This window comes from Leptopilina heterotoma, unplaced genomic scaffold (assembly GCF_015476425.1).
Source record: "Leptopilina heterotoma isolate Lh14 unplaced genomic scaffold, ASM1547642v1 Lhet_27, whole genome shotgun sequence".
Classification (NCBI taxonomy): domain Eukaryota; kingdom Metazoa; phylum Arthropoda; class Insecta; order Hymenoptera; family Figitidae; genus Leptopilina; species Leptopilina heterotoma.
The window spans coordinates 1,773,662-1,801,305 of NW_025110978.1; the positions used below are offsets into that span (position 1 = coordinate 1,773,662).

Below are 27,644 nucleotides of genomic sequence, written 5' to 3' on the forward strand. Positions count from 1 at the left end.
ATCAGAAACTTATTTTACATATATAACTATAATTTGTGTGAATAAAATATAATTTTCTCACGAAATTTAAAGATAATTGTAAGGAAATTATTTATAAATAGTATATTTTTCTTAAATAATAATTTAAGTTTATCTTTGCATCAACAATTTTTTTTTGTCCACAAAACCTTTTAATTGTAGAGCAGAGCATTTTGAGAGCAGAGTAAACTGTACTTTTACTCCGAGACGTTTTTTCGTTCTTATAAAAAAGGTATGTAAATATTTAAATATAATATATAAATATAAATAAGAAATAAGTTTCCATGGAATATTCACTAAAAAGACTAAATAGGCAAATGGTATAAGAAATTAAAAGGATTAAAAGGCATATTAAGAGTGTCTATTTGGCCCGTCAGCGGACCAAATAAGTTACTTTTATTATTTGGCCCGTCACCCCAGTTCCATACATTTCAAGACGGGACAAATAAAAAAAGTAGTTTATTTGGCCCGTCAGATAACAAATTAGCTGTAATTAATAACAATAGATTATTATTATTACTATTTTTACAAATAGATTAATTTAATCACCAGGTACTATTTTTTACATCAATTTGACATGCAGGTAATATGTATATTCTAACCTCAAAGTAAAGATGCAAATTATAAACATATATTTAGTATACATAATATTATAAATTATATTTAAAAATAATTTTTAAAAGTAAACAATACAATTCTTTAAAATATAAATTATAATTCAATGAAAATTTCCAATTTCCAATTTCATTTTTTAAAATTATTTACGGGAATTTAATTAAAAAATATTTCAATTGCTTTTCTTGAAAAGGCTAATTTTTATTCATAGTTAAATAAATATTTAAATACTTATTTACTTTTTCAATAATTTCACTTTTTCTCACTTTAACTGTAATTATTCTACAATTTAACTTTTTAAAAATATAAAAATTAAAATATTATTTTTACAATAATGAAAATTTCCGAAGTATACATTTTTACATTCTCATAAAAAAATGAGAAAGTCTTGGATTTGTGCGATTTTTTTTAATTTAATTATTTCTTAAAATTTTGTTTATGAATTCTTCCAAAGGACTTTATAAAATTTTTTTTAAAGTTATAATTGCTGTGAAAATTTTAATATTTATAAAAATAATTCAATGTTTGAGAAGGATTTTATTTAAATTTTTTAAAATAACTGAATTTCTGAAAATAATTTTTTTATTTATAAAAATAATTGAACTCTTGCGAAAAATGTATTTATTTATGAAAATAATTGAATTCTCACCTCACGTAGAATTTTATCAAAATTTTGTTTATAAATAATATTAAAGTCTTTCGTGAAATTGTATCAAAATAGTAGATTTTTAAACTAATTGAGTTTTAGAGAATTTGATTATTTGACAAAATAATTTATTTTTTTGTGAAAAATTCGTTTAAGTTTTTTAAAAATAATTCAATCGTTTCAAAGAATTTTATTAAAATTTTTAAGAAGAATTTTCTTATTACATTACCTGTCAAATTCATGTAAAAAATAGTACCTGGTGATTAAATTAATCTATTTGTAAAAATAGTAATAATAATAATCTATTGTTATTAATTACAGCTAATTTGTTATTTGTTATTTATTTAACATTGGTCGACGTTTTATAAATAAAGGAGGGCTTAAAAAAATAACATTGTTAAATTCGACCGGCTGTAAAAATATAAATTTATCATTTTAATCATTTTTACGTAATGTACACGTAATAATTATGACGTATTAAATATGTTTATTCTTATCAGAATTTTGTGCAGTAGTCGAAAGGTCAATAATTTAATTCAAAAAGAATATTTAACTTCTTTTATAAACAAGAATAAACATTCGTGAGTAAAAATTTATTTTATTGATCTTTATAATGTGTTTGTCTAAACGGTGCAATATTTTTTTTGTGTTAATTTCCTTTCTTACAAATTGCAGAATAAATAATAATAAATTACATACTTCATGGATTTTACATGATAAAAAAAAGGAGAAAGTGTTAAGGAAAGAAAAGAACAAGTATTATTGTTAATAATCGTAGTAATAAATTTATAGATTTTATGATAAGGAATATTTCGAGGAAAAAAGAAAGAAAATTTACAAAATTTATTGTTTACTTTAAATTAAAATATTATTTATTATTTTTCAAAAGATGCGATAAAGTTATAAATTACTTATACAGAATTTTACATTCTCGAAATGAATATTCCTATAAATATGGAGTGAATATTTCTACCTTCTTATTTTTCTGTAAAAAATATATTTATTTTTAAATTCCGGTTTTGGTTATTACTATTTTACTATAGTGTGTCAATCAACTACTTTATTATAGCTAAAACTTTATAGAGATTATTATATCGATCATATTATCAAATTAGTCAATAGAAGTTTGAAATAGTTTAATGTTTTCTGTACATGTGTTTAGAACATTAATTTAAAACATGTTTAATTTTTTAGTTTCAATAATTTTCTTTTTATTTATATTTATTTCCAGGACTTTTAGCAGTTCAAGAATGGCTTTAAGTCCCGATGATCCGAGTTCTTTTTCTAGACCCGGTAAGTACTTGCAACTTGTAAATTTAAAAAATAATTGATAATTTTTTTAACTTGAAAATCTTATTTCTAATACAGATCTTGTTGGAGTTACTCATATTCACTTGAAATTGGGTATAAATTTCGATAAGAATATTTTAGAAGGTCATGTGATTTTAGACGCAGAAAGGAAAGATAAAACAGCGGATTCTTTGGTATATTTCATTTATTTATTTATTATTATTATTATTAATATCATTATTATTAACAAATGTTATGCAATCTAGAGCGCGAAACGCGGTATTGCATTTATTATTTTAATAAAAATTAAAAAATTCATTGTTTTTAAATATTAACTTCAAAATATGAATTATTTTAAATACTTTGAAATTTTTAAAAATTGAATTATTAATTAATCAATTATTATTACTTTCTATTTTCTAAAATTTTAATAAACTTCTTCGAAAGAATTCGATTATTTACAAATTTTTTATAAATTTTTTCGCAAGAATTCAATTATTTTCATAAATAATATTTTTCAATTATATATTATAATAATATATTTAAATTATTTTCAGTATAATTTTTATAAAATTTCTCGAAAGAATTAAATTATTTTTAGTATAATTATTATAAAAATTCTCGAAAGAATTTAATTATTTTAAAAAGTTTTAATACAATTTTTCAAGAATATTCAATTATTTTAATAAATAATAAATTTCTTCGCATGAATTCAATTATTTTCAGTATAATTTTTATAAAATTTTTCGTAAGAATTCAATTATTTCCAGTACAATTATTATAAAAATTCTCGAAAGAATTCAATTATTTTCAAAAATGTTCAGAGAAGTCTGTGATGAATTCAATTATTTTCAAAAATTGTAAAAGAATTCTAGGAAGAAATTTATTATTTCCAAAAATTATTAAACAATTCTGGGAAGAATTCTATTACTTCCAAAAATTTTTATTAAAACTCAATAACCAAATTTTTAATAAGAAAATTTGTAACACACATGATTATTTTAAAAACTTTAAAAAAATTATTTGTAAAATTCAATATACTTTCCAAATTTTCAAATTCTTCAAAAAAATTTAATTTTTATAAATATTTTTAATAAAATTATTGACTACAATTACTAACAAAATTTTCTTTATTATTAAAATTTATTATAAAATTGATTAAATTAAAAAATAACTCAGAAAAGAATTCAATTATTTCCAAAAAAATTTAATAAAATTCAATAATCAAATTTTCAATTAAAATTATTAATAAACACGATTATTTTAACAACTTGAAAGATAATCTTTTTTAAATTCAATTACATACTTTCAAAATTTTGTATTAAAACTGTTAAAAAAAACTCCATTTTTTCAAAAAAAAAGTTAAAGAAATTCTTCAAAAGAATTCAATTTTTGTCAATAATTTTAATAAAATTTATTATAAAATCGATTAAATTAGAAAAAAAATCAGAGAAGAATTCAGTTATTTTCCAAAAACTTTAATAAAATACAATAATTGAATTTTCAATTAAAATTAATAATAAACACGATTATTTTAAAAACTTGAAAGATATTCTTTGTAAAATTCAATTACTTTCATAATTTTTAATTAGTTATTAGAAAAACTTAATTTTTTCAAAAAAGTTAAGAACAAATCAATTATTTTCAATCAAATTTTATTTTTTAAAGGAAGAAAAATTATTGAAAAATTATGAAACAAAAAAAACAACTATTATTATCATTTTACTTTATTAGATTGTTTTGATTAGTTTATAATTGAAAAATATGTTAAAGTATTTTATTAAATTGATAAAATTTTAATTTACACCATATTGGTAAATATTCATTTTTCCTAAAATTAAAAATTTATTCTATAGTTTTTGAATTTTTTTCCAAAATAGATTTTGGATGTTCGAAATATTACATTATTGGATATAACAAATGAAAAGGACAATTGTAAACTTGAATACAGCGTTGGAGAAACAGTTTCATTTGGATCTAAACTCAATATCAAATTACCAAATGAATCTGAATGTGATGATGGCAAAACTAGGTAAATATAATTTTAGAAATCGACTAATTGACAATTTTTGCTTTTTTGAATTTCTATATTTAATTACAGATATAAAATTAAAATTCATTATGAAACGTCACCCAAGGCAACGGCGTTACAATGGTTAAATGCTCAACAAACAGCCGGAAAGAAGTATCCTTATCTTTTCTCTCAAAATCAAGTATGTTTTTTTTGTAATTTTCTAAAATTTTTGTTAATTTAAGACTTTAATTTTTAATGGAAGTGTATTTTTTATTAGGCAATTCACGCACGATCAATGGTACCTTGTCAAGATACTCCGTCTGTAAAATCTACTTACAGTGCTGAGGTAATTTTAATTTTTTAATTACACCAAAAATAATGTTTTACATTTCTTTATTTTACTTGTTTTTTCATATTTTGTTTATTTTCTTATATTTTTTTCCTCTTTGATATTTTATTTATTTTATCATATTTTTTTTCTCTTTGATATTTTGTTTATATATTTCATTAAAAAATTGTAACTACTTTTTTCATAATTTTATTTTTCTTTCTGTGAAAGATTACGTCACCAATTTGGGCAACAACATTAATGTCCGCTCTACATGATGAAATAGAAACTATTGGAAACGAAACAAAAATTAGTAAATTTCATCAACCGGTACCAATTCCCTCGTACTTGATTGCCATCGCAGTTGGTGATTTAGTTACGAAAAAAATTGGACCAAGATCTTCTGTTTGGTCGGAAAAGGAATTAATAGAAGAGAGTGCATTTGAATTTTCAGAGACTGATACAATGCTACGTACTGCCGAAGATATTTGTGGTCCATACGTTTGGGGTAGGAACAAAAAAAATTATTTTACATAATTTAATTTAATTATCATTTCAATCATAGATGAAAGTGAATTGTTCTTTTCAATTAATATTAAAGAAATAATTTTATTGAATAATATAAATAATTCTTCAATTAGGCATCTACGATCTTTTGATTCTTCCTCCGAGTTTCGCTTACGGTGGAATGGAAAATCCGTGCTTAACTTTTGTAACGCCAACATTACTTGCTGGAGATCGTTCCCTAGCCAGTGTCATTGCTCACGAAATTTCACACAGTTGGACTGGGAATTTAGTCACAAATGCAAATTTCGAACACTTTTGGTTAAATGAGGGTTTCACTATGTTCATTGAATATAAAATAGACGGACGAATGTTTGGTGAAAAGCAAAGGCAATTTAATGCCTTAATGGGCCTTTCTGAACTCAAGGATGCAGTAAGTGATTTTTCAATATTTCGATCATTTAAAATCTTCTTTTTCTAAATTAATGGTTAAATCAATAATTTATTTCAATGAAATTTGACATAACTTTTAATTGTTTCAATTTTTTAAGTTATTTTCGGGAATTTAATTATCTTTAAAAAAAATTTTAATTACAATTTTTCAAAAACCTAATTTCTATTAGAATTTCTACATTAAATTATTCAAAATTTCAATAATTTTTGATAAACAAATATTTTAAAACTTATTATTACTTATTGTAATTGAAATATCAAATAATTTCAATAAACCTTTTGAAATTTAATTATTTATAAAAATTAGAAAATAATATAATTTAAAAAAATTTTGAAATTTGAACTGAAATTCTTTTACACATTAATTCTTATTAAAAAGTTTAACGAGAATTCAATTATTTAAATACAGAAATAAATATGTAATTTATTGAATAATTGAATGTTTCTTAAAATTGAATTCTCATGAAGAATTTTATCAACAAATTTTTTTAAATAATTGAATTCTTTCGACGAATTTGATTAAAATTGTTTTAAAAATGATTGAAATTCTGCGATGAATTTTATTATTTATGAAAATAATTGAATTTCTCAAAAGAGTTTAATTATTTATGAGAATAATTGAATCCCTGTAAAAAATGTTATTATTTGTGAAAATAATTGAATTATTACTGATAAGAAAATTATAAAAAGTTTGTAAATAATTGAATTCCTGTCGGAAAATTTTTATTATTTATGAACATAAAACAATGATTGCGTAGAATTTTATTAAAATGTTTTATAAATAATTGAATTTTTTTAGAAAAATTTTATAAAAATAGTAGATATCGAAAATAATTGAATTGAGGAAAATTTTTCAAATTGATTTCAATTTTGTCAAGAATTTTATTTTCTAAAAAGATTAAATTTCGGAGAAGTTTATTACTTATAACGGTTAATTGAAATTTTTATTAGAATTTTAAAATTTTTTTTTAAATTTCTATTTTTTTAATTTTTTAAAATGCTTGTCGGAAATTTAACTAATTTTCAAACAAAATTTAATTACACTTTTTAATAAACTCATCCTTTCAGAATTTCTAAATAGAAATTTTCAAATTTAATTAATTTTTTTTTCATAAATGTTTGATTACTTATTGTTATTTATTTTTCCACCAGGAATTAAAATTTGAAAATATTTTCAATATAAAACCTTTTGAAATTTAATTATTTCTAAAAATTAGAACTGCAATTCTGCATTTATTTTCTGAAATTTTAACTGAAATTATTTTTCAAATCAATTCTTATCAAAAAGTTGAACAAGAATTAAATTAATTAAATACAAAAATAAGTGATAAAATAATTGATTATTTATAAAAATTGCAACTGTTACTCTACTTATGGAGTTTTTTTTACTTTGAGAAAGAAAATTCATAGATTATTTTAAGATTTTGAATAATTTGATATCTTTTGAATCAAAAAGCCATAACTTCACGTGAGGACAGAATATCTCGATTATTATTATATAACTTCGAATATTATTATTTTGAAAAATAAATAATAATTTAAATTAATTATTATTTTAAATTAAAATGTTTACTATATCTTAAATTTATGTATTTTTCCAGATCAAAAGTCTAGAAGAAACACCCGATCTCACAAAATTAGTGGTAAAACTCACTGGAATGGATCCCGACGATGCATTTTCAACAGTGCCTTATATGAAGGGTCACACGTTTCTCTATTATTTAGAAGAATTACTCGGTGGTCCTAAAGAATTTGAACCATTTTTGAAAGATTATTTTGAAACTTTCAAATACAAGAGTATCGTAACTTCAGACTGGAAGAATCATCTATATAAATACTTTTCAAACAAGACTCAGGTGAATTAAAAAAGAAACAATAATTTCCACTCAATAAGTAATAATTTGAAATAAAAGAAAATTTCTGAATAATTTATTTTTCACAGATTTTGGATTCAGTTGATTGGGATTCTTGGCTCAATAAGCCAGGCATGCCAATTGTAATACCAAACTATAATAAAGACTTATTGAATGCTTGTATTGAACTTGCCGATAAATGGATTAATTGGTCAGAAAGTACAGCAGTTCCTTTCGCAAAAGCGGATCTTACCAATCTAAGTCCTTCACAAAGGGAGCAATTTATCACTGTTTTGTTCGAAAGCAATACAACTCTGTCGATTAAGAAATTGGAGAAAATGCAAGAGGTCTACGATTTTGATTCTGTACAAAATAGTGAAATCAAGTGAGTTAAAATTCTTTTTTTTAGATTCAAAATTTATTATTATTATTACTAGCAAATGTTTTAGATTTGTAATATTATCGTTTTATTATTGTTATTGTTGTTTCAATTTTTTCAGATTCATGTGGATTCGATTAGCATTAAAATCACGATGGGAGCCTAAAGTTGCTGAAGCTCTTGATTTTGTGTCTGAAGTTGGACGTATGAAATACCTCCGACCAATTTATCGTGATCTTTATGCATGGCCAGAAGTGAGACAGAGAGCAATAGACAATTATTTGAGAACAAAAGATCAAATGATGTTTGTTGCCGCCGAAATGTTGAAAAAGGATTTACACCTGAATTAATGTTACAATTGAATATTTCTAAAGAAATTATAAATTTCTACGTTTTTATAATAATTTCATAAAATTTTAATAAATTCTCTTTTCAAGAATCACCCAATATTCTATCCTTTAAAAAAATCTTTATTTTTTTAATACTAAATAATTTTCAATAATAATATAATTTATAATTTCAACTTTTCAATACTTTATTTTTATTTTACTTTTCTTTATACATTATTTTATTACTAAATAAACTTTTTAATAAATTTTTTGCTACTAAATAAACTTGAATGAATTTCGGGGAAAATGAATTGAATTTCCATAAGTTTTCAATATTAAAAATTTTCTTTTATATAATTGAAAAAACTATTTTTTTACAAATTAAATTTAAGAAGGTACTATTTGGTTATTATCGAAGAACATATTGCTCAGGATATTTGATAAGTTTGGGAAATTCTGCACGTACGTTCTCTGGTATATGATCCAGTCTGACTGGCACTGGTTTAATTTGTTTAATTTGGTTGCTAATGTTTTTCTTAATATCCCATGGAATCTCACTGTAGGGAAAAATGTGTAAGCGTTGCATTGCGTATCTCCGTTGAATATTTTTATCCAGTGCTGTATATAGTGCCTTTTTCACGATCTTCAAAAAAAAGAAGAAAAACATCATTTAAATAATAAATATTATCAGGGTTGCCACAAAAATTTAATTTTGTTTTTCCCTTATTTCTAAATAAAATTTTGACTTTTTTCCCTGACCCTAAACAATATTCTGATTCACTCTAAAAATAATTAAATACTCAAAAAAATGTTCAAGTACATTTATTTACGAATTTCTTTAATTGTAAAATTATTCGAAAACATAAATAACTTCTTTGAATTTTCCCAGAATTTTTCAAGAAACAATTGTCAATTCATTAGTAAGTCCCTTCACTAACTGTGAAGCTGAAACCTTTAAATTTATTTTTCAATAAATAACTTCAATTTTAAAAAAATATTTAATCATTATTATTTTTCCATAGAAATTAAAATTTTTCAAAACATTCAAATTCTTCGAAATTATTTTCATCATTTCAATTAAATTAATTTTTTCTAGAATTTTTAACAAAAATTCTCCTTTAAATCAATTATTTTTAACAATTTTTGTAAAAGTTTTTAGAGAATTTTCAAATCCATTTGTTTACAAATTAGTTTTACGAAATTTCAATTATTCGAAAATTCTTGAATTGAATATTATATATTAGAAAATAAAAACTTCTAATAATTTAAAAAAAAATTTAATTGAAATTTTAAAAAAATTCTGCAGAATTGTTAGTTAAAAGTATAAAAAATTCAGATTTTTAAAGATTTTAATTTGAAACCATTTGAAAATTCAATTATTTCTAAAAATCTACACTATAATGCTTTTAATATTTAATTATTATCTAAAATTGTAAAAATTGTAAAAATAATAATTTATTGATTAATTGAATGTTTCTTAAAATTGAATTCTGATAAAGAATTTTATATTATTTATGAAAATAATTAAATTCCTGTTTAAAATTTTAATTATTTACGAAAAAAATTAAATTATTATAAAGAAATTTATAAAAAAAAATTGTAAATAAGTGAATTCCTGTGGAATTTTTATTATTTATGAAAATAAAAACAATTATTTAATTCTTGTGAAAAATTGGCAGAAATTCAATTATTTTCAATAATTCGTAGGAATTCAGTTATTTTTAAAACAATTTTAATAAAATTACTCTATATAATATTCAATTATTTTTAAATTTTTAATGAAATTCTTCGAAAGAATTCAATTATTCCTAAAAATTTTGATACAATTCTTAATAAGAATTAAATAATTTTCAAAACAATTTTAATTGAATTCCATGAAAGAATTAAAAATTTTTCAAAATAATTGAAATTTTGCAAAGATTCTTTATTTGTAAAAATAATTTGAATGGTCGAAAAGAATTTTATAAAAATGTTTTTAAATAATTGAATTTTAGTGAAAAATTCTACTATTTGTGAAAATAATTGAATTCTAGCAAAAAATTTTATATCTTAAAATTTTACATAATTTATGTTAATAATCAAAATTTTTCGAGGAAATTAATTATAATTGCATTGGAAATAATTGAATTTTTATAAAGAATTTTATTTAAACTTTTTAAAGTAATTGATATCTTTAGAGACCTGACCTGACCTGTGGCAATCCTGATTATTGCAGTGAAAATTTTAAACCAACTTTAGTAATTAAATAAAAAATTTTCACATTCATTAACTATTTTTATGAAAAAAATTATAATACCATAGTTGGATCTTTGCTATGTAATTCCCAAGCAAGTGTGTACGTTGCACCCTTGGCGTATCCTGTGTGATGAAAATACATTCTCTTTTGCCATTCATCACCCCTTAGAGCAATATCTCTACTGTTTATTACTACTACATTATCACCGCAATCATCTGAAAAAAGTAATAATTATATGCAACAAAAATAAACCACTAATCGTCATAAAATATTTGGAAAACAATTTTCTTACTCATAGGATGGTAAATAGGTTTGTACGTTCCTGTCAAATACTTTTTTATCAATTCTGCACTTTGAAATGGATCTTGCCATTTTGCATCATAAACATGCCAAATACGACTAAATGTTCCCCATTGCTGAAAGAAATCCAATATTCATTTTTATATAAAAAGCATTTTCTACTTTTTATGCTCATATAAAACTATATCCTATCACTTCGTTCTTCAGTACAACAAATATATAAACAAATTTTTTATAAATTACAACTTTCTATGTCCGAAAAACTTCATTTTAATTTACCCAATATTAATTTTTAATAATTATAATTTAATGACAAGTAATATTGTTATAATTTACAATTCTAAAACTTCTAAAATAAAATTAATAACATAACCTAAAAATTATACTCCAAACGCAAAAAGAAGAATAATTGGAAATAATAACGAAAGACAATTGTACTACTTAATAAAAATCGGTTCAGTCGATTTGTAAAATATTGAAATAACTATCAATTATGCATTAAAACAGTTTTAAATTGAAAAAAACTCACCTGCGAACGACGAAGGAGTGACATTTTTGTTTATCTCGTATTTTTACTGGAACCGGATACAATTATCTTGATCATCTTTTGACTATATTTGAATTTGAAACTATTTCCGGTAGTTTCGAAAATTGTTTCTTTTCATAAATTATTAATAATAAATAAAAATTATTTATTAATTTTTTATTATTAATTATTTATTAATAAATTAATAATTTAATAAATAAATTAAAATATGTATATGAAATTAATAAGAATAAATAATAATATACTTGAAAATTATACATGAGCAGGTAAAATTTATATTAAATTTTAAGGGGAAAAGACAAAGTTTATTTTTCTTTTACAAAAAAATTACAATATTTCTCTAGTTATAGATAATTTTTATTTGCAAATATCATTTTTTTTTGTATCACGAAAATTAACAATAATTATAACTGTATATCTTCCATTATATACAAATATTTACAGTTTATTTTTATAAACTAAAACTATAGTAAAAAATGAGAAATATTTTTTTTTCATATAAATATAAATCACATATTTTTAAATAAAATATTTACATTTGTATTTTACATATTATAAAATACAATTTTGTAATTCTTCTCTTTATTTATGAGATTTAATGAAAATTATAATTATTGATGTAAAGAAACATTGGAAGTTAATGAGAAGGAAATATTGTAAATATTTGCATTTAAAATATTGAATTGATTTTTTTTTTTAATTATTTTTGGAAGATACATTCACATTAATGAGTAGGAGTTGAAAATATTAGTTTTGTTATAAGACCCAATTTTAATTATGTCTACGTCTATTAATATGATAATTAAGTTGAAAGTTAATATTTATAAAAAAAAAAGTAGAATAAAAACAAAAATCAATGTTTTGAATAGAGTATATTATATTTATTTACACGAGATCATGCTATAATTTAAAAGAAAAATTTGAGAGGCTATTTTTTTAATTTTGCTACACGAAGCAATTTTAAAAATTTGTCTATATGATTTTCGAAGTAAAACTTCTTTTTGCTTTTATACTTTTCAAAACGATTTTATCGAAAGCAAACAATCAATTCAAACCTCTTTCCCACTTTAATAATAACAATAATTTTACTTGAATCTTATGATACGTCATAATTAAAATTCAAGAGTTAGTAAGTTTAAATAATAAAATTTTAACAAAAAAAAAAAATATTAAAACAATATAATAAGTATCATATCAAAGCAAAGCTTTTGGTAAAATTATTTTTCTCTGACTATTTAATATATCAGATATTGAGATGAAAAACAATTTTCTTCTTCTTTGATTTTCAGCTCATTAAAAAAGAAAACAAGAACAAAAAGAAAACAAAAACTGACAATACAATATATGGCTAACAATAAAAATATTGGTAACACAGTTTTTAGTAAATTTGAAATGAAAATTGAAAATTCAGATTGAATTTCACTTTTAAATAATCCAATCTCTTGTCGTGAATGTAATTTAAAATAATATGCGCGCACCTATAAAATATACAGCCACAATAAAAATCTTCTTTCGTTTTATCAAACTAAGGATTATTTACAGTAAAAAAATATAAGACTTTTACAATATAGAATTGCACAATAAAAACTTTTCCCCACACTCGAAAGCATTATATTAATTCGATAAGTAAAAAAAACAGAAAAAAAACTTATTTACATATCATCAATGAATGCAACCAATACAAATCAAAAAATGAGTGATTCTGTTTTGTTTTGACTGACATTGATTTTTTCTTTTTATGTTTTATCACTATTAATTTTTCAATGGTATCATAATGGCAATAGATCCATAAGATTAGCACGGGGTTGTGTTAAAGCTTCTGGGAAAAATTCCGTAAGTCTATCGTACAAATATGTTCGACGTGCATGAATGCAACGTCCAACTGCATTTTGATCTGGATTTGTACTTAAATAAGATTGTACAGAGTCGTCGGAAGTTGTTTCATCTTCAGGAATACACTGCTCTCGGAATAAAATAGACGCCAGCAATTGAAACTAGAAAAGAGATTTTTAAACATATTTTTTAGAAAAAGAGGGCCAAAAATGAAATAACTTTTGTTTTAAAAATATATAAATTTCTAATAATTACAGGCCCTTGGATAGTATAATTTTTTTGGATTTTTTCCAACCATTTTCAAAAAAAGGCAAATTTTCTTGACTTATTTTCAAAAAATGCGACTTATTCGATGTTTCTTTCAAATATTGCAACAAAATACCAATTTTTTGGTAAAAAATGAACATTCAGATTTCTGTAGTGTGAAAAATAATAGTCAAAGCTTTAAAAATATTTCTCAAAAATATTTTAATGAAAAATTTTGAAGAGAAAATTTAAGAATGAAAATTAATGAAAATTATATTGAAAAAGTTAGCCTAAAATTATTTTTAAAAATGTAATTCTTAACATTTTTCATTATATAATTTTAAAAAATTCTATTTTCAATATTTTCAATTACATATTTTCTAAAAATTCAAATTTCATTAAATTTTTTTAAAAAAATCTAATATTTTAGAATTATTATTAAAATCTTAACGGAAACAATCGTTTTGAAAATTTTTAATTAGAATTGATTTTTTTGTATCTAAGTATTTTAATAAAAAACTTGAAAATCAAAGTTTGAAGAATTTTAATTGTAAATTTAAAAAAAATAATTATTTTCTCAAAAATTGTAATGAAAAAACTTCAATAGAAAATTTTGAAAATGAAAATTAATGGAAATTATATTGAAAAAATGATTCTAAAATATTTTTTTAAAAAATAATTCTTAGAATTTTTTTATTACATAATTTTTTAAAAATCATTTATTTTCAATGTTTTTAATTAGATATTTTTAAAAAATTTAAATATCTACAAAAAAATTAGTTCATTAAAATTTTTTGAAAAACTTATATTTTAGAATTATGTATTACTAAAATTTTGAAGAAAACAATCGTATTGCAAATTTTTAATCAACATTCACTAAAAACTTGATTATTTTTTTAAATTGTCATAAAATTCTTTTATAAAATATAACTATTCTCGACAAATTATATGAAAATATTTTTAAAAAACTAATTCTTAGAATTTATTTATCGTAATTTTTTAAAATTCAATTATTTTAAAAAGAAAATAAATTATAATTTAAAAAAATTTTCTTTTAAAGAATTATTAAATTTATTATTAGGTATTAATCTTTCTTTTTGAAATGTAATGAAAATTTATTATTTTTTAAAATATTATTTTTCGAAATATATAATTCATCAAAATTACGATCATATTTCAAAATAATTTTTAAAAGTAATAAAATTAAATTATTTGAAATATAAAATTTAATTCAATGAATTTTGATAAAACTTTTAATTGTTTAAATTTTTAAAATTACTTTCAATTCAATTAATTATCTTCAAAAACATTTTAATCACAATTTTTCAAAAACCTAATTTTTTTTAGAATTGCTACAATAAATTATTCAAAGCTTCAATAATTTTTGTTAAACAAATATTAAAAAATTTATTGTTATTTATATTAATTAAAATTTCAAATAATTTTAATGTAAAACCTTTTGAAATTTAATTATTTCTTAAAATTCCTGTTATAACGATTCTATAATTCAATTACTTTTTAAAATTTTAACAGAAATTCTTTTTTAAATCAGTTCTTATTAAAATGCAACGAATAATTGGATTATTTAAAAACAAAATTTTTTTTTAAATTTAATCATTTAATTAGAACTGCAATTCTTACAATTCTTGAAATATTTTCTAAAATTTGAACTGAAATTCTTTTTCAAATTAATTCTTATGAAGTTTTCCAAAATCAATTGTTTTCAATCATTTATATTAATAACTTTAAAAAAAGACCATAAAGAATTACAGTAACAATTGTTACAAAAAATTAAAATTTTTATATTTAAACAATAAATTCTAGTAGGAATTTCTGAAAATTATTAAAAGGATTGATTTAGAGAAGAGTTTAGTTAAAAATTATCGAAAATAATTAAATTTTGAAAGAATTTCTCAAAAAAATTCCAGCCCTATCATGTTTAGAAATAATTAAATTTTAGAAGGAATGAAATTGAAATTTAAAAAATTGTAATTTCTGTGAAAAAAATAAATAACAAGAACTTGAATATTTATTTGACAAAATTATTGAACTTTTGAATAATTGAATTTAGAATTCAGTGAAATGTTAGGGAAATACAAAATTTAATTTTTGTAACAACACTGAATAAAATAAACGACTTTTTCGACTTTTTTTGTATCTTTAATCGACTATGGCGATTTTTTTGTGCTTTTAAGGCCTTTAATTAAAAAAATAATAAAAACAGAAAATTAAAAACCTACCTCTTTGGATTGTTCTTCATCATTATGATCAATGATCTCAGAGACTTTAGTTTGTAAATATTCAAGTGCTTCAATAGTGTCCTTCATGGCCAATTCTTCAAATTTGTGTTTTCTGATTATTAATTTGCAATTTCTCAAAACTTGATCATGAGAAGGTCGACACAATTTTAAAACCCAAAAATCGTCGAGTCTCAATTTCGGAGGACAGGAACGTCCTGGATTTCCTCCAAACAAATAATGCACCTGTAAATAAATATAATTTATTTATTTCCCTTTTCTTTTTTTATTTATTTTTCGAATAATTACCTTTTTCACTTGATCGTAGACCAATTGATGAGCGAATCGCGGACATGGCTCATAATCCTTCATTTTATTCCAATATTTTTCTCCATTATTTTCATTTCGATAGATACAGGACCATTTGTTTTCCTTGATATTATAGACCCAAAATGAATTTTGAACATTGTCGTCTCTTTTATCTTTGTCTTTGTTTAAACCCTGTAAGTTAATTTCAACTGTAGTTTGACTTTTTTAAAGGATAGTTATTTTATTTGTGTTAATTAATTAATATTTACCGATAAGACGTAAATTTCGCCTAATTCAGGATCGATTGTCGCTCGTTGAGTAAAACCCGCAGCTGGTACATGATTAGAATCACGATTACCAAAATCGCTCACACTAATTTGCTCGACTTGTGCTGCATCCACTTCATAAGTGAAAAAATCATTTAAATATTCTTTACTTCTTTGACCAGCAAAAATATACAATTTTCTTGATTCCTAAATAACAAAAAAAAAACTTTATTAAAAGCTAAAAAAATATTTCTTTTCGATATTTTCAAAAAAATAAAAGACTTTATCACTATATTTAGAATCGAAAACAACTTACAGGATGAAACAGCATGGAATGTCCAACTCTCGATTTAATATTTAACGAAATAAGGGGGCAAGGTCTTGAAATATCGGAAGCAAGTTTAGACCATGTATCAGTTGGAACATGATAAGAATATAAACCAGAAAAAATAGGCTCAGTCGAATTTGTTATTATTTCTTGATCATCGGAACTGTAAACAATATTTGTCAATATAATCAATTTACGATCAAATACTGAAAATATTTTACAAAAATACTGTAATTTAAATGAATGAATTTAAATTTAAATTTTTAATTTTCATTCCAATTTTAGGACAAAAAGAGAAAAATGAAATCATACTTTGCTGGAGAAACAAGAACTCGACCACCAAATACATAAATAGTTCTTTTATCAACGTCCATTGACATTTGATGATCGAATACTAATTTTGGCCCACCACGTGCTCCAGTGTCTTCCGATATTTGTGTCCATTCATTTGTCTCAATATTGTAGACGTAAAAATCACTTTTTAAATTATCCGCAGAACGATACTGTGTATCCAAATATCTACCCAAAGTAAAAATTTGCCGTCTCTCTGGATCAAGACACATCTTATGACAGGATCGTGCCTTCGGCCCTCCCTAAAAAAAGGAGATTAAGAAAAAATAAAAATTAATATTATAAGATTAATTTAAAAAAATTAACAATTTAGATATTAAATAAATGTTGAAATTAAAAATAATATTGAAACACAAAATTTGTATTAAATATTTATGATTACTAACAACTTCTCCTGTGTCCTTGCAAATAAATCTCCATTTTTCCGTGGGAATATCGTACGCCCAAAGGTCAGCGAGATCCGTATTTCCGTCCCAACCGCCAAAAAGATAGAGTGTTTCTGCCGTAGAATCAATTACCATTTGATGTCCACCTCTCATACCTGGTTTTGGATCGTTTGATTCAATTTTTGTCCAAACTGCACGATACGATTGAGCGTTAATGTAGTCGTTCATAACTCCCGCTGTAAGAAATTATAGAAACATTCAATCAAATAATTCAATTTCATTTTTTCATTTAAAGAATTAATAAATAGTAACTGGATTGCCACGAAAATTTGATTTTTTTGCCTAATTTCTAGACAGAATGTTAACTTTTTCCTTGACTCCAAAGAATACTTTTATTCCTAAAAGTGATTAGACACACAAAAAAATTTTCTAATACCTACATTTATTTGTAAAATTATTAAAAATAAAAAATTAATAAAATTAAAAATTTAATTGTAAAATTATTCGCAAACATTAATATATTTTTTTGGCAGGGTTGCCACAAGTCAGGGAAATCAGGGAAAAGTCAGGGATTTTTATTAAAAGTACTGGAACAAATTAAATTTTTAGAATTCATAAGAAAATTCTGAATTTTTAGTGACTTTTTTATTTGCCTCATAAACTATCAAACTACCACGAATTCTAATAAAAAAACCTTCAAATTTTTTTTCTATTTCTGACCAGAATGAATTTTTTAATAATATAAGGGAAGTGTTCCGGTTGTGGGCACCCTTTTGTTTTTGCCTCATAACATTTGTCCATGTGCAGATTATAAAAATATATGTGTACGAATTTAAAGCTAGAGGTCTAAGGTGACTGTCAGTGAAGGAATTAAATTGATTCCTTTAAATAAAAAAGTTTTATTAGAAATTTAGTGAAATAGAAATTTTTTGACAAAAAAATTTTTGTACCCGGTTGTGGGCACCCTTGAAAAATCCGCTAAAAATGGAAAAATATTAAAGGAAACCAACACAAATAAAGAAGAAATGAAAGTTTCTTTATTTTAAGAGACTTTGCCGGGATAAAGAACAAAAATGATGACACGTTTTCACACTATGCTCATCGCTAACAAAAGCATAATGCTTGCATGTGAAATAGCTAGTACGCAAACCATAACGCACTTCTAATGCACTGAACGTCTATATTCATCGCATTTAATGGAGTTTGCGGCTGTCACTTTCCTTGGCAGAAAGTTTAGATATAGATGAGACAGTAGTCCACATCATTGTCAGATGGTAGAGCCTCCTTAACATAAAGGTGCCCACAACCGGGAATGACAGTCATTTTTTAAAAAGACCAACACATTTTGTGATGCAGGATTTTGGTTAAACACGAAGGTAAATCACAAAATATAATGACAACACTGCAAAAAAAAAAAAAAATTAAACCCTTTTTTCTGAACGAATCTACACCCATATGTTGCTCTTCGAAAACAATACAAAATTACTTTTTTATTAATTTAATGCAAATTTTCTTTATTATGCTCACAGCTATTACACAAATGCATATATTTGTTTCGTTATCAATACGAAAAGTCCGTATTGTCAACGAACACGACTTGCAATACTTAGATCAGTAAAGTCTGCTTGCCGTCGAAGTTTACGTAGGGGTGCCCACAACCGGCGCACTTCCCCTACAATTATTTCAAAAATATTTTAATGCAATTTTTTCAAAAATAACAAAATTCTTCACAGAAATTCAATTATTTTTAGGAATTTTAAAAAAATTATTTGCAAAATTCAATTATTTTTATAAATAACAATATTCATCACAAGAATTCATTTATTTTCAAAAGTAATAAAATTCTTTTAAGAAATTCAATTATTTTTACAAATTTTAACGAATATCTCGTCAAAAATTCAATTATCTTTATAAATAGCAAAATTTTTCGACAAAAATTCAATTATTTTCAAAAATTTAAATAAAATTCTTTGCAAAATTTCAATTATTTTAAAAAGATTTTCGTAATTCAATCATTTTCATATTTACTATTTTCATACAATTTATCAAAAAATTTTTGATATAATTCTACGAAAACATTCAATTATTCCTCGAAAAATGCAATTATTCTTAAAAATTTTATTAAAACTTGACGAAAGAATTCAAATTTAAGAAACATTCAATTATTCAATAAAATAATAATATAATTCGTTGCAATGATAGAATTATTTTCAAAAATTTTTAAGTAATTCTGCAAAAGATTTCAATTATTTTCATAAACAACAAAATTCTTCCCATACAATCAATTTTTTAAGAAATTTTAATAAAATTCTTTTCCAAAATTCAATTATTTTGATAAATATCAAAATTCATCACAAGAATACAATTGTTTTGAAAAGTTATAAAATACTTTGCAGAAAAAATTATTTTCAAAATTTTTTAAAAATTCTCGTCAAGAATTAAATTATCTTTATAAATAGATAGCGAAATTCTTCTCAAGAATTAAATTATTGTAAAAAATCTTAATAAAATTCTTGGCAAAATTTCAATTATTTAAACAAAATTTAATAAAATTCTTCGCATGAATTCAATTATTTTCATAAATTATCATTTAAATTCTTCTCAGGAATTCAAGCATTTTTAAAAATTTTAATAAAACTCTTCAAAAAGTTTTCAATTATTTTCAAAAATTGATATATAATTCTTTCAATATAATAAATTTCAGTAAAATTTTAATTAAATTCCTTAAAAGAAATTAAATATTTTCAAAAGTTGTTAATAAAATTCTTCGTAAAAAATTAAATTTTCATAAACATTTAATTATTGAATAAATTATTTATTTTTGTATTTAAATAATTGAATTTTCGTAAAATTTTCTAATAAAAATTGATTTAAAAATGAATTTTGGTTAAAATTTTAGATAATAATTTAATATTAAAAGTATTATAGCATGGATTTTTAGAAATAATTTAATTTTGAAATAGGTTTCAAATTCAAATCTTTGGAAATCAAAATTTTTCGTACTTTTAACTAATAATTGATTTAAAGAATTTAAAATTTTTGAAAATCTTAATTTCAATGAAAAAGTAATAATGATCTAATCATTTTTAGAGTGAATCAGAATATTCTTTAGTGTCAGGGAAAAAGTTAAAATTCTGTCTGGAGATCAGATTCTTTAATACTGCTTTTTACACTAATAAGCATTTGAATACATTTGATTTGTTACTCTATGTAAGATTTAATTATTTACTAATTATTAAAATAAAATAAAATTCAATTCAATTATTTAAAAATTTCTAATGAAATTCTTTAACAAATTTAATTTAGTTCCATTCGATTTTACAAAATTTGAATTATGTATGTTTAAAAGTATCTTTAAAAAATTGAATTAAAATTTCTCAAAAACTTCATTTTTATAAAGTTTTAAATAAAAGCATTTAAACTCCAATTAATTAATTGAGGTATTCATTTTTTAGACAAGTTTTTTTTAATTATTATTAATTTTTTCACAGCAATTAATATTTTCAAAAATTTAATTTGAAACCTTCCTGAAATTCAATTATTTTTTTAAAAATTACAATTTTTCTTAACTACAAATCATTTCCAAGTTAATTGTAACGAAAACCTTTTAAGAAAATTATTCTAGAAACTTTAGGTATGTATTTAAATTTAGAGAAACAAGAAATCAAGATATTATCATAGAAATTCATAGAAATTGTGATTATGAAAAGTTTATAAGTTGGAAAAAAAGTCAAAAAGAATTCCTATTTTTTAAAAGTTTTTCAAAAAATATTTTTGGACACCAAAAATCAAAAATTTTGTTGTAATTCTGAAAGATTTGATAATTTTCCAATACTTTTTGCAAATAAAATTCCCTGAAATTTCTCTAAATTTTTCTGTACAAAATAATTGAAAATTATTTTATTGCCGGAATACTTACTGCTCACAGCATTAGTAATAAAACGCTCAGCTTGCAAGTGATCTCCTTTCGTTACTAATAAATCGTACAAGACTGATAATCGTGGATCCTCTAAAGCAACCCCAGTGACACGTTGGAGTGTATCAACAATTTCTTGCTGTTCAAATCTTCGAAAATGTTTCATGCACAGTCTTATTATCTCTCTCTGTCGATACTGTTTTAAAAACATAAAAGTATTTAATGAATTTTTCGAAAGTTTTGAATATTTAAATGGTCGACGATATTTTTCTACTTCTTTTAATTTGTATTTTTTTCTAAAAAAAATAATTTTGTACACTAAAAAAATTAATTCTTAACTAAATAAGTGTTTAAATTTAATTGAAGCGTTTTGTGCAGAAACCGCATAAGTCCATTTTTTTCGAAAATCACTTTTTTATTGAAAATTTATCTTTAAATGAAGCTTTTCAATCTGGTAAAATATTGCATAAGTAAATAAACTCTAAACCCTTAAAAAAATAATTAAAATATCATTTTGTGCAGAAACAGCACAAGTCCATGATAAGTTTTATATTTATTTGTGATATTCTTGACGTATTTTAATAATTTATATTAAACAGTTTACATTATATATAAAAACACTCATGGGAAGCAAAAAGTGACAGTGGTGACTAAATTATTTAAAAATTAGAAAATATTGAAAATTGGTTAAATTTATTCTTAAAACAATTTTATTATTTATAAAATGTTACTAAAAATTATCCAAATTTAATATTTTAAATAAATTTTATTAAATATTTCATAAAATTTTGATATTTCACTGGATTTAATAAATTTTCTGTGTTTTTCATTTCATTTTGTGCAGAAACAGCATAAGTCCAAAAAATGTTTATTTATTTTTTAATTTTTTATGTTAAGTAGATAATTAATTAATTATATTGGATTTTTTAACTTATAGGTTAGTAGAATATAATGCAAAAAGCCGAATTAAAAAAAATCTTAACATTTACGAGAAAAACAGTTTTTATTGATTCCTGAACAATTTCGAATTATCGACTTATGCTGTTTCTGCACAAAACGCTTCAATTGTTTTTCCATTTTGAGTAAAGTAATTTTAAAAATTAATTAAGTGGGGAAAAAATTCGTTCATTTGAAAGTTTAAAACTTTAGGGGAATAATTTTTGTCAACAATTGTCATAAGTAATTTACTAATATTATGATTATTTTCATTACCGAATTAACCCATTCAATGCTTGGTTTCACAATTATTGGATCATCAATGCCAGTAAGATGAACATGCCAAATGGAAAAATTGAAACTAGGACCCCACGATTGCAATGGAAGAACTTTAATAAACCTAATGGGAAAATAGATCCTTTTGCTTCCGATTTCATGCTTAAGGTCAAAAGTTTCAGAAGTTATATCATTTTTCAATCCACTGGAATAGATAAAATATTTTTTATGTTTTTAAATCAAATATACGTAAATTAATGACAAACAAAAAAATTACCTTTCTAAAAGTTCCATCATATTTTCTTCCTCCAAACCTCCATATACTTTAAATTTTTTAATATTACAAACGTGTGTTTTTTCATATTTACCAAAAGTTATTGTTTGAACAATTGCTGGTTGTTGCAATTTAAGAACGAGGTACTATAATTATGAACAGAAAGAAAAAATAATTACACAAAGAAATAAAAATTATTTATACAATTTCTACAAGAAGAAAATTATTTTCACAAAAACAAACTTATTTACACAAAATAAAGACAATCATAAATCAAATATATTCAGTAAACACAATAAATTATTAATAAACTAACCTGAGGATGGTTGTCATTGTCAGATGACCAACGAGACGTTTGATCCGATGGTTCATCAACAATGATGTTTCTGTAAAAAACATCATCATCTTCAAGTAACATCCTTTAAAACAAAAAAAAACAAACAAACAAAAATTAAAAAAAAAACATTCACTGAAAATCAACTTTTGCAATAGAAAATAATTTCAACAAAAAAAAACAATGTCGAGGTTGAAATAAAATTTTATCAAAATATAAACAATATCTCTTCAAAAAGACTGTTATATATAGATAAACATATTATTAAAGAAAAAAAAGTCCAATGAAAATAATAAACAATATTATGACAAATTTGCAATCAATATAAATAAACAAACATAAAAAAACATAAAAGATAATTTCCCCAAAAATACGTCATCTGATAAGTATAATCAATGTGTTAAATTTAAAAAAAAACAATATAAAACAGTAAATTTAGCAAATTTTTATAGGTTACGGCATAATGCAATTGTGCAAAAACTTATCTCTTATGTATTTGATATTCGACATTTTGTACTTTTTGTAAAAAACTTTTATTTCAATAAAATAGAAAATACTCACTCAGGCACATAAGTAGATGAATAACTGGAATATTTGAAAATTCTATATTCTAAAAGCTTTTGAAAATCACTATTTTCGGACGACGCCATATTACTTTAAATGACATAATGCAGTGGACCGAGAAGAAAATTGAATAAATATCAATTCCAGCCTCAAAATTTCTCTCTTAATAATTTATTAAATTGTCCAGATATTCCAATGAAATTGACAAAACTTGAAAAATATCACCAATCATTTAATTTTTTAGACATTTTTCTAAAATTTGAAAATTCGATCAATTGAATTTGACATTTTCTCATCCTCTTCATAATCGATTGGTTGAATTCTAAACATAAGTTTATAAAATAAAGACATTTGATTGGTTCCTTGAGAAACTAGTCCAATTTCCTGACGAATGAATGATTTTCTCTCATGTAAACGAGGTTTTTTTCTTTTATTGACGTGTGTACAAAGCCACACACATCATACACTGTTAATTTTTATGAATGTATGCGTTTATAGGACGTAAAAGTCTGGATTGCCGTGAATGTGAAAAAAAACGTATTTCCTTGATAGGGGGAAAATTTAGCAATCTGTTCATAAATTTCTTTTACATATGGTTCTATATTGAAACATTAAAGTTTAGCGTGTGGAAATAAACAAATATGGACGAAGAGTGGGGTAAGAAAATTTATTCTTTCAAGTTTTCATTTTTAGTCGAAGTCGATTAAAGAACTTGGCAATTGATGAGAGAAACCTCGCTTCTCTTTGTGTCATTGCAGATGCTGATCATTATGAGGCGAATAGAATTGACCTCGCTATTAGATCGAACAAATGGGAAGGTGAGGATGAAGAGGAAGAAGTAAAGGTAAGATTTTTTCCCTCATTTTCACCAGTAGATGTGACAATTTTTTTATCATTTGTGCCTAACCTGTTGATGCCACATGGTCGCTTTTCAAAATGTCAGAAATTTCCAGACTTGTGATCCTTGTGATCCAAATTGGAATTTGTCGAGAAGATTTTATTCTATTTTGAAAAAAAAGCTCTTATACTTTTTTGACATATTTGCAAAGTCGATTCGCAAGAAATTTTATTTTGAAAAAGATAAATATAGAATTTAAATTATTTTTGAGACTTAGAAAAAAGAATTTCGGAGTTTTTAGAAAACTTTTTAATTACAATTAGAAAAATTTTAAAATGGTCATAGATCGCTTTGGTTTTTAAACATAAATTTAAAATATGAATAAACAGGATAGTTGGGAGGATGTCGAGGAAGAAAAGAAAGATGTAGAGAAAGCACCTGAACTTCCAAAGGCTAAAAGTAAACCTAAGAAAACTTTAGCTGACAAAATTGAAGAACGCGAGGTTTGTATAAAATTTTCTTCTTCTAATTTTGAAATAAAATCTATTTTTCAAGCAAAAGCAAAAAAAAATAAAATCGAAATGAATTTTGTTTAGAAAAAAGCCCGTGAAGAAATTGAAAAGAAAGTTAAGGAAAAGGAAGAGACCTTAACTCCCGAGGAGAAAAGGGCTGAAATGTTGAGGCGGCAAAGGTTACAGGAAGAAGCAGACTTACGATTGGCAATGGAGACTTTCGGTTTGTCAAATCTTGTAGACTTTAGTTCTCGTAAACTCCCAAAAACTGAAAAGAAGTAGCCAATCATTCACTCATTACTGTTAGTTTTCTTCAAAATATTTAAATCGAGCTTCTGCTTTTTAAGCAGATTAATTTTTGCAATTTTTTTTTCTCTCTTTAGAAGAGAAAAATTTTTTTTCAAGAAAAGAAAGACCTTTTTTTATAATTAAACAACTCTTAGTTACAAAAAATAAACGTCAAATATTGAACAAAGTTTTTAATAAAGAGAAAATTAGACTAAAATTTTGAAACAATTAAAGTTTCAAAATAATTTTAAATTAATTTTATTGAATTTTTTTTTTTTTACTTTTTTCGATAAAAATACTTTTAAGACAACAGGATAACGTCCATGCAATTCTTGTTTTTATATAAGTAATTTAGTAATTTATATAATAAATATATATTAGTCTTTGGTCGTGGAACTTGGCAACATCTTAGATAATTATTTATTTCATATGTCATTATAAAAATAAGTGAATCTTTTGCAGTATTAAATCTGATATATTCAAAGAAAAAGAATTTTGTATTTAGAGACAATGCATTAAAATTAGATTTTAATCGCGAATAAATAAAAAAAAATAACTTACACATTGCCAGGAACTGTACTAGAGATAGAATAATAATAATTATACAAGTTGTGTTCATTTTTATCAAGATTATCGTAATAATAAAATTCACCGATGTTATTGTATATTAATAAAAATTGCTATTTCATGCAAATATTGTGTTCAAATTAGTTTTTGCACGAACCTTGCATTTTATTCGTTCATAAATCTCCTGTACTGTTCCTGAAATAATTTCGATAATTAGATATTCCAATTTTTGTTTTTTGGCTCGCAAGAAAAAAAAAATCCTGAGAAATAATTAGAGATTCAATTTTAATATTTTTATTTAAATTCTGTTCAAAAAACTTATTTTCTTATAAAGAATTATTATTTTTAAATAAAAAATTGTATTCAAGGCGTCACGGATTCTTCAAAGAGTCTGGATACGGTGAATCCTGATACAAAAGAAGAATTCGATCAATTTGGCGAGGCGCTTATGCTCAAAATCAATCAATTCAACAAACACACAGAATTTCCGGCTTTCGCAGAAGAATTAATAAAAAATATTGCTGTTTTAAGTAAGTAGAGAGAGAGAAAAAAATATATTTTTAACTCTTCTTTTTTAACTGTGAAAGTTTTTTGAAAGATATTTTTCTTCTTAGTGTCGAGCACATCGTTGCGAAAGGTGAAAACATTAATTGACAATCTGGCACTGGAGAAGGCGAAATTAGAAAAAGGCGACAAATCGAAGAAAAATAAGGGCAAGGGAAAGGCAAAATTGAGAATTGAAGGCGAAAATACAATTATGAATGAATATGATGATTACAGCTTTGACAATGAATATGGTGACTTTATGTAGCGACTTAAATTCTCTCCATCATCATTATCATCATCATCTAGTCGCCAAGGAAAAGGAATCTTTTATGAAAATTATTCGTTCTCACGCCACGTTTAACACTTATTCTCAAAGAATTTGTATGTGCTTTTTTTAAGAGAGAGACAAAAAAAACTAGAATTTGCCTAATTGAGAAATGTTAAACAATTGATTTTCTTTTAAACGGCGATTAAGAATTTTTTACATAAATATAAAGGTCTATGAATTTTCTTTTAATTGAAATATTAACGAATTTAACACTTTAAAAAACAAATTTTTCTGAATGTTCTTTTAAAATTTAATTTCAAGCGAGATTAGATTCTACTTTACATCACAGTGCTTTAAAACTTAATTTTACAAATGCAGAAGCCATAAGAATTTTTTTCTGCTCGTATGATGATCGATTTGTTTCTCATTGTCAGGTCTTCAACGATAACAATTGTTGTTTAATGAAAATTATAAAGAAAAAAAAAACAAAAAAATTATGTATCCAATTTAACATTTTACCTACTACATATGTATATAAATGCTCGCGTACACACACAAACACACAAGTATGACAGGTGTGGATGTAAGTTGGTTTTAAAGAGTATATTCCTAAATAAAGGTTGATTGTAAAGATAATTTTCACGAATTCCTTTTTTATTTCTTCATATTCAGCGAATCGGGAAAATTTTAATTGTACTCCCAAAATTAAGTCAACTTAAAATTATTATAAAATATCAGGCTTTGTATACGATTTGATATTTGAATACTTTTTTTTTAGATTTGTGACATTAAAATCCACTTTTTTCTATTTTTGAAAATTTTCACTATATTAAATTAGCTATAATAGTTGGAATAAA

The 27,644-nt window shown here is 22.9% G+C and overlaps 4 protein-coding genes across 7 annotated transcripts; 2 read left to right on the forward strand and 2 right to left on the reverse strand.

Moving 5' to 3' along the window:
* The first annotated feature begins 143 nt into the window (after window positions 1-143).
* LOC122503767 (leukotriene A-4 hydrolase) lies at window positions 144-8,542 on the forward strand. 3 transcript variants are annotated; one of them, XM_043614445.1, is made up of 12 exons: window positions 493-507; window positions 1,780-1,860; window positions 2,511-2,572; window positions 2,648-2,763; window positions 4,450-4,601; window positions 4,671-4,782; window positions 4,861-4,929; window positions 5,143-5,419; window positions 5,553-5,848; window positions 7,470-7,724; window positions 7,811-8,106; window positions 8,222-8,542. In XM_043614445.1, exons 3-12 carry the CDS (start codon window positions 2,530-2,532, stop codon window positions 8,448-8,450), a joined length of 1,845 nt encoding a protein of 614 aa, XP_043470380.1. In that variant the 5' UTR covers window positions 493-507; window positions 1,780-1,860; window positions 2,511-2,529; the 3' UTR covers window positions 8,451-8,542. The 3 variants fall into 3 exon arrangements, with proteins under 3 accessions (XP_043470379.1, XP_043470380.1, XP_043470378.1); XM_043614444.1 differs by lacking the exons at window positions 493-507; window positions 1,780-1,860 and adding an exon at window positions 144-250; XM_043614443.1 differs by lacking the exon at window positions 493-507 and having other exon boundaries at window positions 1,628-1,860.
* A 213-nt stretch (window positions 8,543-8,755) lies between these two features.
* Window positions 8,756-11,557, reverse strand: LOC122503776 (39S ribosomal protein L13, mitochondrial). Its single transcript, XM_043614458.1, has 4 exons — window positions 11,495-11,557; window positions 10,958-11,081; window positions 10,726-10,880; window positions 8,756-9,072 (listed from the first exon to the last, which is right to left on the reverse strand). Exons 1-4 carry the CDS (start codon window positions 11,516-11,518, stop codon window positions 8,839-8,841), a joined length of 537 nt encoding a protein of 178 aa, XP_043470393.1. The 5' UTR covers window positions 11,519-11,557; the 3' UTR covers window positions 8,756-8,838.
* Window positions 11,558-12,369: 812 nt separating this feature from the next.
* LOC122503797 (muskelin) lies at window positions 12,370-24,019 on the reverse strand. Of its 2 annotated transcripts, none has more exons than XM_043614494.1 (12): window positions 23,766-24,019; window positions 23,187-23,289; window positions 22,874-23,016; window positions 22,597-22,801; window positions 21,388-21,580; window positions 17,469-17,704; window positions 17,044-17,324; window positions 16,720-16,894; window positions 16,407-16,610; window positions 16,138-16,329; window positions 15,832-16,074; window positions 12,370-13,506 (listed from the first exon to the last, which is right to left on the reverse strand). In XM_043614494.1, exons 1-12 carry the CDS (start codon window positions 23,852-23,854, stop codon window positions 13,282-13,284), a joined length of 2,289 nt encoding a protein of 762 aa, XP_043470429.1. In that variant the 5' UTR covers window positions 23,855-24,019; the 3' UTR covers window positions 12,370-13,281. The 2 variants fall into 2 exon arrangements, with proteins under 2 accessions (XP_043470429.1, XP_043470430.1); XM_043614495.1 differs by having other exon boundaries at window positions 23,187-23,256; window positions 23,766-24,018.
* A 227-nt stretch (window positions 24,020-24,246) lies between these two features.
* On the forward strand, window positions 24,247-27,423 carry LOC122503798 (eukaryotic translation initiation factor 3 subunit J). Its single transcript, XM_043614496.1, has 6 exons — window positions 24,247-24,425; window positions 24,527-24,612; window positions 24,996-25,109; window positions 25,203-25,341; window positions 26,342-26,503; window positions 26,588-27,423. Exons 1-6 carry the CDS (start codon window positions 24,410-24,412, stop codon window positions 26,782-26,784), a joined length of 714 nt encoding a protein of 237 aa, XP_043470431.1. The 5' UTR covers window positions 24,247-24,409; the 3' UTR covers window positions 26,785-27,423.
* Window positions 27,424-27,644: the final 221 nt, after the last annotated feature.